Genomic DNA, 13,489 nt, shown 5'->3' on the forward strand with positions numbered 1-13,489 from the left:
AATAATTGTAATTTAATATAAGATGTAATATAAGTTCCTTAAAAAATGTATTTTTTATTTCCCACAATACATTCTCCACAGGTCTAAATATCGTCGCTAGACGTCCACCGAACGTCCTCTCAGGACGTTAGATGGACGTTCGGCAGCACGACATTGGACCAAACTGGGACGTCCTATGAAGGTCCAATTGACGTCCACCGAACGTCCCCTCGGACTTTAGGTGGACGTCCATTGGACGTTAGATGGACGTCCATTGGACGTTTGGCAACGAGGCATTTGGACCAAACTAGGACGTCCTGTTAAGGTCCAATTTACGTCCCCTAGGACGTCCGATTAAGGTACAATTTACGTCCGATTAAGGTCCAATTTACGTTCGATTAACGTCCAATTTACGTCCGATTAAGGTCCAATTTAGGTCCCCTCGGACGTTAGGTGGACGTCCATTGGACATTTGGCAATGTGGCTTTGGACCAAACTAGGACGTCCTGTTAAGGTCCAATTTACGTCCCCTAGGACGTCCGATTAAGGTCCAATTTACGTCCGATTAAAGTCCAATTTACGTCCCCTCGGACCTTAGATGGACGTCCAATGGACGTTCGGTAGCGCGACATTTTGACCAAAATAGGACGTATAAAGGACGTTCCTCGGACGTAAACGGACGTCCTTAAAGTCCGTAAAGGACGTCCTATGGACGTCCATTGGACGTCCTTGTGCTATTAGGGTAAAAAGACAGATTCACACCCAAGAAAGTCACTAGAAATATCTTCAGATACATCTTCTTTTTTGGTTAATCATATCGGCCTTTGACGGTAATATTGACTAAAAATCTAAAAATAAAAGGAATAACGCAGAAAATGCAAAAATCGCTAATAAAATAAATAAACTAACCTATGAAATGCCAATAGTGTTAAAATTTTATAAATGTCATTATTGTCAAAATTTGATATGAGTAAAATTGCCTGAGGTTGTACCAATTACAAACAAGGTTTATGGCGCGGGAAATTTGAATTACTCCTCTTGGTTTAAAAACAGACTATAGTGAAAAATAAGCTCTTATATGTCAAATTCCAAATCGAATATTTTAACGTGAAATAAAAAAAATGAAACACTTTTCTGGGAAAACTTATTACAACTTTTTTAAAGTGTTTAAGAAAACGTTTATTTTTATTTTTTTAAAAAGTTTCTAGCAGCAAGAGTAAGCAAGTTACGCTCAAAATACAGTTGTTCCTTATTTTTTGGTTAAAAATATCGTAAAAATCTCCCTCTAATTAACAGCCCAAATGGAATTAATCGTTACCACTTCACAAGTAACTTTATGTATTGTTTGTGTTTGTAAGTTTCATCAGTTCAAAGTGCTTATTTGTGAAAAAATTTGGTTTTAAAGTAAATTTTAAATCTTTAATTTTGGAAAAAAAGACTTTTTTCAAAATAACTTTAAAATTATTAGTGATACCAAATATCTTAAAGAGTAAAAAATGTAGGTTTTGCTTTTTTAAATATTTGGGATTTTTTGATTTTCTGGAAGACAAAACTTGGTTAAGATATGGCTGTTTAAAATTTGCATATACATACTCGTGACTAGTGATTCGTTCGAGCCCTTTCAACAAAACCCCTTTCAAAAATAAGCATTTTTAACCAATGCAACTTACAGATCATATACAGGGTGTCCCCGAAAATAGTGCGTTCCTTAAAGGTATAGATAGAAATCACAATGTAGAGCAAAAAATTCTTATAATATTTTCAGCCGTTTAAAACTTTTATAGAACAAAATTTGCTTAGAATTAAAATTAGTCAGTTTATCCACTCCCGGACTTATTTTGAACGTATGTTTTTTCACCCCCAAGAAGGGGCGAAAGTCACATCCAGGACAAGAGAACATATCGGCATAATCTCATTTTTTTCTTTGGCATTTTAGCTACGTGTGTGCCAAATTTCATGTCAATCCAAGCGGTTCTTTAAAATCTGGAGGTTTTGCGATATTTTACCGTGAGTGAATGGAATGATTGCCGTTGTCACTTTTAGATAAGAAGTCATTATTACAATAACATAGTCAGGTTAACTGAATTATATAATTATTGTTTTTATTATTAAATGTGAAAACCTAGAATTATCCATGTCTGTCCGTCAATAAACACAACTCCTCTGTTAGTAGGACAGAAAGAATGACAAATAAGGTGTCAAATGAAAGCCTATAATCAAAATATGATATTACATGTGAGAAGTTTGACCTCGGACTGGCGGTTCCAGAGTTGCAACCGAAAGTACTGTTTTAAATTCGTCGAAATAGTACATACTATTATTCAACGCGACTAAGAATGACCAGAACAAATACATATTTCCGGTTTCATGCCTGTCTGTTCGTCCATGTCTGTCGGTGAACAAAATTCATCCGTCATATCAACTGACAAAAAGTTACACGAAGAGTTCAAATATCGACTGCCGGTTCAACTTCCGGTCACTTTGGGTGAAAAATTAGAACTTACGATGTCCAATTGCTTGTTACAATTTTTTTATAAGTGTTCTACTCTATCTATTCTGACTTTTTCTATAACTTACTTAGATCACATATAATTTAATACAGTTTTGATGTCAGGGGCTTCAAAATTTATGTGGTGAGTTCCGGTATGTGATGAATGAAAAACGACTCCATAAGCAGAAGAAAAAAGTGTTCTTTAAAGTGTTCTCAAGACCTAAGGCAATACATCGACTCACAAGAGCGTTGTCACAGTAGCAAAAATTCGAGTTGGGGTTCGAATTACTTTCTCATGCGGCTTAGTCTCCTGACTTGGCCCCCTCCGATTATTAAGTGTTCCCAAATCTGAAGAAATGACTCGTAAATAAAAAAATCAGCTGAGATAATTGAAGAAAAAAATAAATATTTTTCAGAGCTTTCAGAATCGTATTATGCGCACGGCATCGACATAAAAAATTTGTAAAACCGTTAAAATCGCTGTATTGAACATATTGAATAAAATTAAAGAATTTTCATGAAAACATGTTTTTCTTGAAAATATGTCTACTTTTATAGGACGCACTTCAGCAGTTCATAAAAAAAGCTTACAGACTTTCTAATGCTTTATGCTAAGTAGAAAAAATAACAAAAAATTTATTACTCATGAAGAAGATCAAGCAGCTAAATTTAAAGTAAAATCATTAGATGGCATATAAATAGATATGGAATAATGGAATAGAAGTTGATATCCACTTCTGAACCCACCTCAGAAGAAGTGGACGAAATAGAGTAATTGGGAGTCCTTCAAAGGTCACCTGAGCACTCAGAACCTAGTACCAGTGCATGCAGCTGCGATAATATTAAAGAGAAATCCGACAAAAGAATTGAGAGGGAACTCTGGACCAAATATCAAAAACCAGTGTAACCTAACACTTCCAGCTTCATATTAATAATAGAAAATCACCGAAAGACAAATATGTAATGTAAAGAATTAATATCTCAATATTCCGGTCTACTAAACAGTAACGACTGGAAAAACATTAAAGTCTTTATTCAAGTCGTATATTCAAAAAATAAGACAAGTAGAGTAATAAATGGATAATTAAAAATTGCGAGAAACAGTGCAAGAAAATGATTTAATAGACCCGAAGACAAAACAAAAATTAATGTGCTAAATAAAAGTATTGATTCGTTACTGCAGAACTAGAACTGTTATATGGAGCTATACTAGTCTGGATCGGTGTAAATTAAATGAGAAAGAAAATAATATAATAAACACACTTTAAGAGCAGATAGAGAAAATATATGGATTATCAGAAGGTTCAAACGGCAGAATTATCAACGATAAACAAGAAACAGTCAACGAGATAATGATTCTGGACCAACTGTTTTATTATAATTAGGGGTACGGAATTTTCGTTTTTACGAAATAGATGCGAATTTCGGCGAAATTTTGAACATAAATGCGATAAATGTGAAATATGGAGTTTTTGTTTATTTCCGCGAAATACCTGCAGGTGCCCAACTCGCCCGTAAATAAGTAGGTAGTTACGTAGTAAATAAGGCATGGAAAGATTTTACGGAAAGTTTTCTATTGTACATAATTTTTGAAAGGTTGTTTATTTTTCTAACACGTGTTGAAACAGAAGGAACTTTCATTGTTCATCATTAAATAGATAAAGATAAGATAAGGAATTGATATTTTTCAATGTTGATTCTTTGAGAAATATAAATAATCCGACTGTTGTTATCTGCATTTCGGTCTTTTGTATTGTTAAAAATCTAAGTAGGAATAAAAGTCGGCTAATTCTTATTTTCTAAACATATAAATTAGTCAAACATGACAATCAGTGCTCATTCCGTCAATTTTTATTAAGAACATGGTCTATCAAAAAAGTTTTCATAGTAACATAAAGTTACTTAAAGTATCCCCTAAAATGGGACGCCCTAAAACAATTTTGAGTGATCGAGTCAAAGAATTTGCAACAGATGACCTATATCTGTGTGACACAAGACACAATTGCTACACAGTGCAGTTTTCCGTCATTTGCTAAAGCAGCATTACAGAGCATTTGGAGTCCAACGAACAGCGTAGACGCAGAACGATTCTTCAGCACATATAATATTGTAGTGACAGATCGAAGAACAGCTCTTAAAGAGTCGAATGTCGAAATTACAACGATGTTAGCTTTTAATTAATGTTTTCTGTTGTTTTACTCGTAGTTAAAAATAAATGCGAAATTTTGTAATTATAAAAAAAGTAAATGCGAAATTCATGTTTTTGTTTGCGAAAATTCCGTACCCCTAACTATAATTAGTTATAAAATAGCTTCAATGGGGAAAAGCTGTAAGCTTAGACCAAACACCAGTAGGGGGCATCCAATTAATTGAGGAAAAAAATTAAATGTATAACAATATTCACTTCATTTACTGAAAAGGCATTGTCCCGCAAGAATGGTTGAAATCACAATTAATAGCCCTACAAAAAGACAAGCGCTTAAAAGTGATAAGACCATTGAACAATAAGCATGTAAGCTACCTTTTAAACACATTCTCAAAAATTATCCATAACACAAGGATTGTTAGGAAACTCTTTTATAGACTTCAGGCAACAAATTCTCCTGATCATGTTTAAAAAACGTACGGAATGTACTAAATAAAAAAATATATTTTTATCATTTAAAAATATATACCCTTATACTATAACATAATTCTAACGTTGAATATATAATGCTTTCCTGTGGAGTATACAAAGGATGGTCTTGTTTTTCCCGCACGCTGCCTTGTTTAGTCTTCTTTGTCGTTTAATTCGTTAAATTCTATCCTCTTATGTCACGGCTTCAGGAAGCAGTGGATATATGCAGTGAACGGGAGGCCTATGTCGAACAGTGACCGAACGGAGCCTTTTCGCGTTTATCATGTAGAGAAGTCACTTGTCAAAAACTGGACATATGTAATCGTATTCAATTTGTTAAATACTGTCACATAATATGTCATGCACCTCTGTGCGTTAATCCATTTTATTTCTACAATTTTAAGGTGCTATTACATGCCGCCATTTTGATTTGTCTACAGTCGCATTCTGCCCGTTAAATCCCATCGTTTGAGGCGCTGTACGTCACGATTGGATCAATTGTAGCGAAGCTGCATGACTAAGGCCCTTTTAACATGTTGCTGTATTTGATTTTTCTGTGCCATTTTATATTATTTGTCAAATACTATTATTTGAGGTGCTGTACATCACGATTGGACCAATAGGACCGTAGATACAAGACTAAGGCCCTTTTGACATGCTGCTGTATTTGATTTTTCTATGTCATTGTATTCTATTTGACAAATCCAGTTATTTGAGGTGCTGTACTCCACGATTGGACCAATAGGAGCGAAGATACGTAAATAAGGCCCTTTTAGCATGTTGCTGTAATTGATTATTCTGTGCCATTGTATTCTGTTCGTTTAACCCTATCATTTGAGTTGCTGTATGTCACGATTGGACCAATAGGACCGAAGATACATAACAAAGGCCCTTTTGACTTGTTGCTGTATTTGATTTGTTTGTGTCAAATTTGATTCTATTTATGAAGTCCTATTATTTAAGATGCTGTACGTCACGATTGGACTAATAGGACAGAAGATACGCTACTAAGGCCCTTTTGACATGCTGTTGTATTTGATTTTTCTATGTCATTGTATTCTGTTTGTCAAATCCTATCATTTGAGGTGCTATACATCACGATTGGACTAACAGGACTGAAGATACATAACTAAGGCCTTTTTGACATGCTGCTGTGTTTTGATTTTTCTGTGTCATTGTCTTCTATGATGCCTAAGGCATGTCTATGATATGCCTTATTTTTAAACAAAACAAGTAATTGGACTTCGTAAGTCCTAGGTTTTCACCCAAAGTAATCGAAAGTAGAACTGGAAGACGATATTTGAATTTTACGTGTAACTTTGCGTGGATTGATATACGGATTTACTAATTTTGAGTCATTTTTACTAAACTTTGACATTTGTCACCTCATTTGTAATTCTACCCGGTATAATGGCGGAGGAGTTATATTGGCGGTCGTACGAACCGACAGAAAGATTGCCTAGGTCAAATATCTCACCTTTAGTACCATCCTTGGATTATAAGCTTTTATTTGACACCTCATTTGTCATTTTCCTGGTATAATGATCGAGGAGTTATATTCGCGGTCGGACAGACCGACGGACAGACCGCCAAGGTAAAATATCTCACCTTTAGTACCATCCTTGGATTATCAGCTTTCATTTGACACCTTATTTGTCATTCTACCTGGTATAATGACGGAGGGGTTATATTCCCGGTCGTACGGACCGACGGAAGGACAGCCTGGGTCAAATATCTCACCTTTAGTACCATCGTTGGATTATAATCTTTTATTTGACACCTCATTTATCATTCAAGCTGGTATAATAATGGAGGAGTTATATTCGCGGTCGGAGGGGCCGACGCACAGACCGCCTAAGTCAAATATGTCACCTTTAGTACCATCCTTGGATTATAAGCTTTCATTTGACACCTCATTTGTAATTCTACCTGGTATAATGATCGAGGAGTTATATTCGCGGTCGGACAGACCGACGGACAGACCGCCAAGGTCAAATATCTCACCTTTACTACCATCCTTGGATTATCAGCCTTCATTTGACACCTCATTTGTCATTCTACCTGGTATAATGACGGAGAAGTTATATTCGCGGTCGTACGGACCGACGGAAAGACAGCGTAGGTCAAATATCTCACCTTTAGTACCATCCTTGGATTATAATCTTTTATTTGACACCTCATTTATCATTCAAGCTGGTATAATAATGGAGGAGTTATATTCGCGGTCGGAGGGGCCGAGGCACAGACCGCCTAAGTCAAATATGTCACCTTTAGTACCATCCTTGAATTATAAGCTTTCATTTGACACCTCATTTGTCATTCTACCTGGTATAATGATCGAGGAGTTATATTCGCGGTCGCACAGACCGACGGAAAGACAGCCTAGGTCAAATATCTCACCTTTAGTACCATCCTTGGATTATAGTCTTTTATTTGACACCTCATTTATCATTCAAGCTGATATAATAATGGAGGAGTTATATTCGCGGTCGGAGGGGCCGACGCACAGACCGGCTAAGTAAAATATGTCACCTTTAGTACCATCCTTGAATTATAAGCTTTCATTTGACACCTTATTTGTCATTCTACCTGGTATAATGACGGAGGAGTTATATTCCCGGTCGTACGGACCGACGGACAGACCGCCTAGGTCAAATATCTCACTTTAAGTACCATCCTTGGATCATAAGCTTTCATCTGACACCTCATTTATCATTCAAGCTGGTATAATGATGGAGGAGTTATATTCGCGGTCGGACAGACCGCCAAGGTCAAATATCTCACCTTTAGTACCATCCTTAGATTATCAGCTTTCATTTGACACCTCATTTGTCATTCTACCTGGTATAATGACAAAGAAGTTATATTCGCGGTCGTACGGACCGAAGGAAAGACAGCCTAGGTCAAATATCTCACCTTTAGTACCATCCTTGGATCATAAGCTTTCATCTGACACCTCATTTATCATTCAAGCTGGTATAATGATGGAGGAGTTATATTCGCGGTCGTACGAACCGACGGAAAGACAGCCTAGGTCAAATATCTCACCTTTAGTACCATCCTTGGATTATAAGCTTTCATTTGACACCTCATTTGTCATTCTACCTGGTATAATGATCGAGGAGTTATATTCGCGGTCGGACAGACCGACGGACAGACAGCCAAGGTCAAATATCTCACCTTTAGTACCATCCTTGGATTATCAGCTTTCATTTGACACCTCATTTGTCATTCTATCTGGTATAATGACGGAGAAGTTATATTCGCGGTCGTACGGACCGACGGAAAGACAGCATAGGTCAAATATCTCACCTTTAGTACCATCCTTGGATTATAATCTTTTATTTGACACCTCATTTATCATTCAAGCTGGTAGTTATATTCGCGGTCGGAGGGGCCGACGCACAGACCGCGTAAGTCAAATATGTCAACTTTAGTACCATCCTTGGATTATAAGCTTTCATTTGACACCTCATTTGTCATTCTACCTCATTTGTCATTCTACCTGGTATAATGATGGAGGAATTATATTCGCGGTCGGACAGACCGACAAACAGACCGCCAAGGTCAAATATCTCACCTTTAGTACCATCCTTGGATTATCAGCTTTCAGTTGACACCTCATTTGTCATTCTAGCTGGTATGTTGACGGAGGAGTTGTGATTACAGACAGACGGACGGACAGACGGACGTGGATAATACAAAGTTTTCACATTTTTTCAAAATTGGGTGAAAACAACATGATGCCAGAATGATTTGTTGGTGAAAATAATATATACGTTTTCAAATTGCCTATTTTTCGGTGTGGATAATATTATATTCAACAGTGATGCCAAATTTCTGATGCCAAAATGATTGATAATGAAAGTGGGATATACGTTTTCATGTATATAGCGGCAGCGACAAAACGGTAAAACACTGAACTAAATGTATATAATATTTTCACTGTACCATCATTTTGGACTCAAACATTTTATGGAATAAACTTATATAACTTAGTAAGGGATAAACAAAGAAAGCTGATATATTAAAGTAACATCAAGAAATCAAATCTCTAACTACCGAGTTGATTAGACTTCTGGTAACAAGTGCAGAAAAAAAGTTATTAAGGTAGTGTAAAGTGGCATCGATATACAGATGCCACTTTGCAAGACGATGCCAAATCGATGGTAAATGCATAATGTATCGATGCCAAATTGATAGTAGGATGTATATATATATATATATATATATATATATATATATATATATATTTTTAATTTTATCTATATATATATATATATATATATATATATATATATATATATATATATATATATATATATATCATACGAGGGGCGTCATCCATATGGGTGTGATGACGTAGTCGATGATTTTTTTTAATGAGACTAGGGTCGCGTGATGTCTCATTTGAGAGGTTATTTAATTCTGTATTTAGTAATATAAATATTAACATATTTATTTGTAAAGAGTATCCAAAAAATATTTTTTAAATTAAATAAATTGACAAAAAAAGAAGGATGTATTTAATTTATTTAATTCAAAATACATTCTAATGCTGTCAGAAAATAGAAAAAATAATTATTTGACAAATAAGCATTGCTTTTCGCTTAAATTAAATGTTCAGACTTCCAAGAGGTAGGTGGTTGGCGGGAGCTGGTTTAAACATTGAATTTTAGCGAAAAACAATGTTTATTTATTATATAAACATTTTTGTCTATTGTGACAACAGTAAAATTGTATTTTGAATTAAATAAATTACATACATTTTTCTTTCAGTCAATTTTTTTGTCGAGTAGAGTCAATTAATTTAATTGAAAAAAAAATTTGGACACCCTATATAAACAATTGTATTAGTATTTACATTACTGAATACAAAATTCAGTAACCTTTAAAATGAGCTATCATACGATCCCTACTCTCATTTTAAAAATCATCGATTACGTCATCACACGAATAGGGATGACATCACTCGTATGATATATATTATGTATTAAAGTGTGTAAAAGTAGTATTTTATTTCCTTTGTTAAGCGCTTTCGACAAAATTGTCATCATCGGAGCTAATGGTCAATATAAAAATAAGTACCACTGCTTATGAGTCATAGAAACTACAATATGTAACCACTACCTATGCATGAGCATATTGTTGAACATTAGAATTCTAAGTGTATTACAATATGGAAGGCGAATTGGTCGTTTTCATGTAAGTATTTTATTTTTGTATTCAAATTGTAGTCTCATTTCTTTAGTTTTGCACATTAAATTGCATTTGTATTATGTATTTTTAATCATATTTGATGGCAATTTCATAAAGAAATGTGAATATTTACTGTTTAAGAAATATTAGGGACTTGTTTGTGAGACTTGTTTGTAAACACACGTTTTATAATTTACGGTCGATTTAAACAAATTACCGCTAAATAAAAGCCTTTTAATAGTTAAGTTTTACTAGTGCAGTGACATAAAATACCAAGAACAGCAACTGTGAGTAAATTTTTAATATTAACTGCATCCAGACGATTTTTGTTAGGCTGATTGAGGTTAGATATCAGATACACAAGACTGAAAAGTAATTAGCTAGTAAAAAACTCGCCTAGCGAAATAAAGAATTTTTAACAACAAAAGGCAGGGTCGGCCTGGGAAAAATGTTTTGGACAATAATTATATTTAACAAAATAACTTAGCAAATTTGAATATTTTAAATAAAATGTCACAACCAACATTTACAAATCAATCTTCATCCACCAACACTCACCCAGATAATAATTTAAATAATATGAATACCTCCAACACATCTTATGCAAGCACTGTCTCAAAAAATATCTACAAGTATCCTAACAAAGACCAGGCACTTATCTTCGGCTCCATTCAGGGAGCAAAACTTCAAGATTATCTTCTCCAATTGGGACCTCTGGTAAAACCAATAAACATCATTTTCTGTAGCAGAATTTCACACAACAGAATATGTGTTTATCTAACCAATAAATCACTGGTTGATGAGTTTTTAACTAATCATGGTCAAATTGTTGTCAATAATGAAGTCATCAAAGCAAGACGTCTAATTTCACCAGCAGACAGACTAGTATTATCGAATGTAAGCCCAACGATCCCACACGAAACTCTTGTAACCTTACTGGAAAATATTGGATTAAAATTAGTTTCTCCAATAAACTTTCTTAGAATAGGTGCATCAAATCCAGAATACCAACACATACTCAGCTTCAGAAGACAGGTGTATATCGCTCCTTCCCCAGATATTACCATACCCGAATTCTTAGAAATAACACATGATAATCTATCATATCATATCTTTTTAGCCCTAGACAGTCAACGCTGCTTCACCTGCAAATTATCGGGTCATGTTGCATCCCAATGCCCTTCGGGCAATATTAACCCACATTCCCAACAATCATCACAACCCACACATAATGTTCCAATCTCGTCAATATCTCAACCGGATGAAACATCTCCTAATGACTTAAATTCCCACTCAATAAATAATATTCTACCCGAAAGTTCCTCAGTAGTAGAAAATTGTGCAAAAGTCGCCAATACTGCTTTGATCACATCCAATCTGGTAACAAATCCAGATCACACTGCTCAATCTGAAAATATCCCAACCTCGGACAAAACTACTAAGTCAACAACTTCATCCGCAACAAAACGAACAGCTGAAGATATGACCCCAGCCACTCCGGAAGAACAAATGCCACCCAATATTTCTACCTTCTCTCTTCCCTAAACAGTCGTTCAGAAAAACAAAAAACCCAAATCTAATACATCAGATCAAGAAATAGAACTTACTGAATCTATTATAAACTATATCGACTCTCATTCTCCTCACTTCATAATCAACAGCCATCAGCTTAAACAGCTCCTAGAAAATACATACGGATCGAGGGATGTTCTTAGCATTGCGGAAGACTTCACAGAAGATATTCCAAAACTAATAGATATGTTAGAAGAACTTCATCCTCACGCAAACACTAAGAAACTAAAAACTCGTGTCACAAGGCTAAAAAAGAAATTACTAAAGCAATCCCAAGATTTAAGTGATACCCAATCTGATATCTCAAATACATCTCAAGATACCCAATAAATACATTCGAGTCATTACTCCAGTGGAACTTAAATGGGTACTATACCCGTTTAAATATGCTACAGCATATCATAGCCCTCCATTCTCTGGACATATTGTGTCTACAAGAAACTCACTTAAGAGACGAAAATGTCCACAAAATGAGGGGATACAATGAATTCGTTAAAAACCGAAATGTACAAGTTGCGAGTGGCGGCGTAGCCATTTACGTCTCAAAGAATCTACAAGCAACACAAATTAGAATAAATACAAACCTAGAAGCGATAGCCGTAAAAATTAAAGCACAACTAAATTACACCATCTGCAACATATACATTCCTCCTGACCATTATTTAATTGAGGATGAACTGGAGTCTCTAGTTAATCAACTTCCAACTCCTTTCATTTTTCTAGGAGATTTTAATGCCCACAATTACTCCTGGGGTTCTCAAAAAACAGACAGAAGGGGACGAATTCTATCAAACATATTCAACACCATGAACATAAGTTTACTGAATGATGGCAGCAATACTAGATTCAATATAGCTACTGGCAATTCTTCTTGCATCGATCTTTCATTATGTAGCCCAACTATTAGTCCTTACCTTGAATGGAGAGTTATGGATGACTTACTAGGCAGTGACCACTTTCCTATAAAATTAACGAATTCAATTATAAAAATCTAAACGGGAACTGGTGTATGTTTTCAAAAGACTGATAGTGTGTAAATTAATTTATTAAATCAGCTAAGTACTTTCAGCATATTAATGCCATCATCAGAGCTATCCTATAAAAAGACTAAGTTGAAAAATCTTATTCATAAAAAATTATAAAGTGAAACTTACGTCTTATAGGTGTAAAAACCTCAAAAGAAGAGAAAACTTCGAACAAACACATTCTATATTTTAAAAATTAACCCAGGGATATAACCACTGGTTAGGGTAAAAAACCCTTAAATGTTAAAAATCACATTTAATGTGTTTTTTTTACAAAATGGCCACCATTCGTACAAAGAACAGCTGTTACTGACAATATTCAAAACGACAGCCTGCTGACGGAAACAATAGTTCCTAGCGACATCTGTGTTATTAAAATTATTTAAAATTTTTGAAAATGACTAAGTTGTCATATGTAGTTAACTAATTGGTATGACGTTAAAGTTAATATGAAAAACTAAAGTTAAATTTAAATGACAATTGTTAAGTTTAAATTAAAGTTAAATGTGAAAATAATCAAATTATCAAAGTATTATTAATTATTAAAAAAACCAAACAACCAGTCAGTTCTGACCAAATATAGAAGTGAGATAGATGAAAACCAAG

The 13,489-nt window shown here is 34.7% G+C and overlaps 1 protein-coding gene across 3 annotated transcripts in view; it reads left to right on the forward strand.

Annotated features, from left to right (window-relative positions):
• Window positions 1-13,489, forward strand: part of LOC126881980 (uncharacterized) — a 68,287-nt gene that overhangs the window by 20,474 nt on the left and 34,324 nt on the right. Inside the window, exon 1 of one of the 3 annotated variants that reach the window (XM_050646745.1) lies at window positions 9,990-10,292. The exons of the other annotated variants lie outside the window; for them this stretch is intronic. Coding sequence (XP_050502702.1) covers window positions 10,267-10,292 — 26 coding nt within the window. The 5' untranslated portion in view covers window positions 9,990-10,266. Of the gene's footprint in view, window positions 1-9,989; window positions 10,293-13,489 lie in introns of those variants that run through there. 3 annotated transcript variants of the gene reach the window in all.

The sequence above is a fragment of the Diabrotica virgifera genome, chromosome 1 (genome assembly GCF_917563875.1).
Source record: "Diabrotica virgifera virgifera chromosome 1, PGI_DIABVI_V3a".
NCBI classification, from domain to species: domain Eukaryota; kingdom Metazoa; phylum Arthropoda; class Insecta; order Coleoptera; family Chrysomelidae; genus Diabrotica; species Diabrotica virgifera.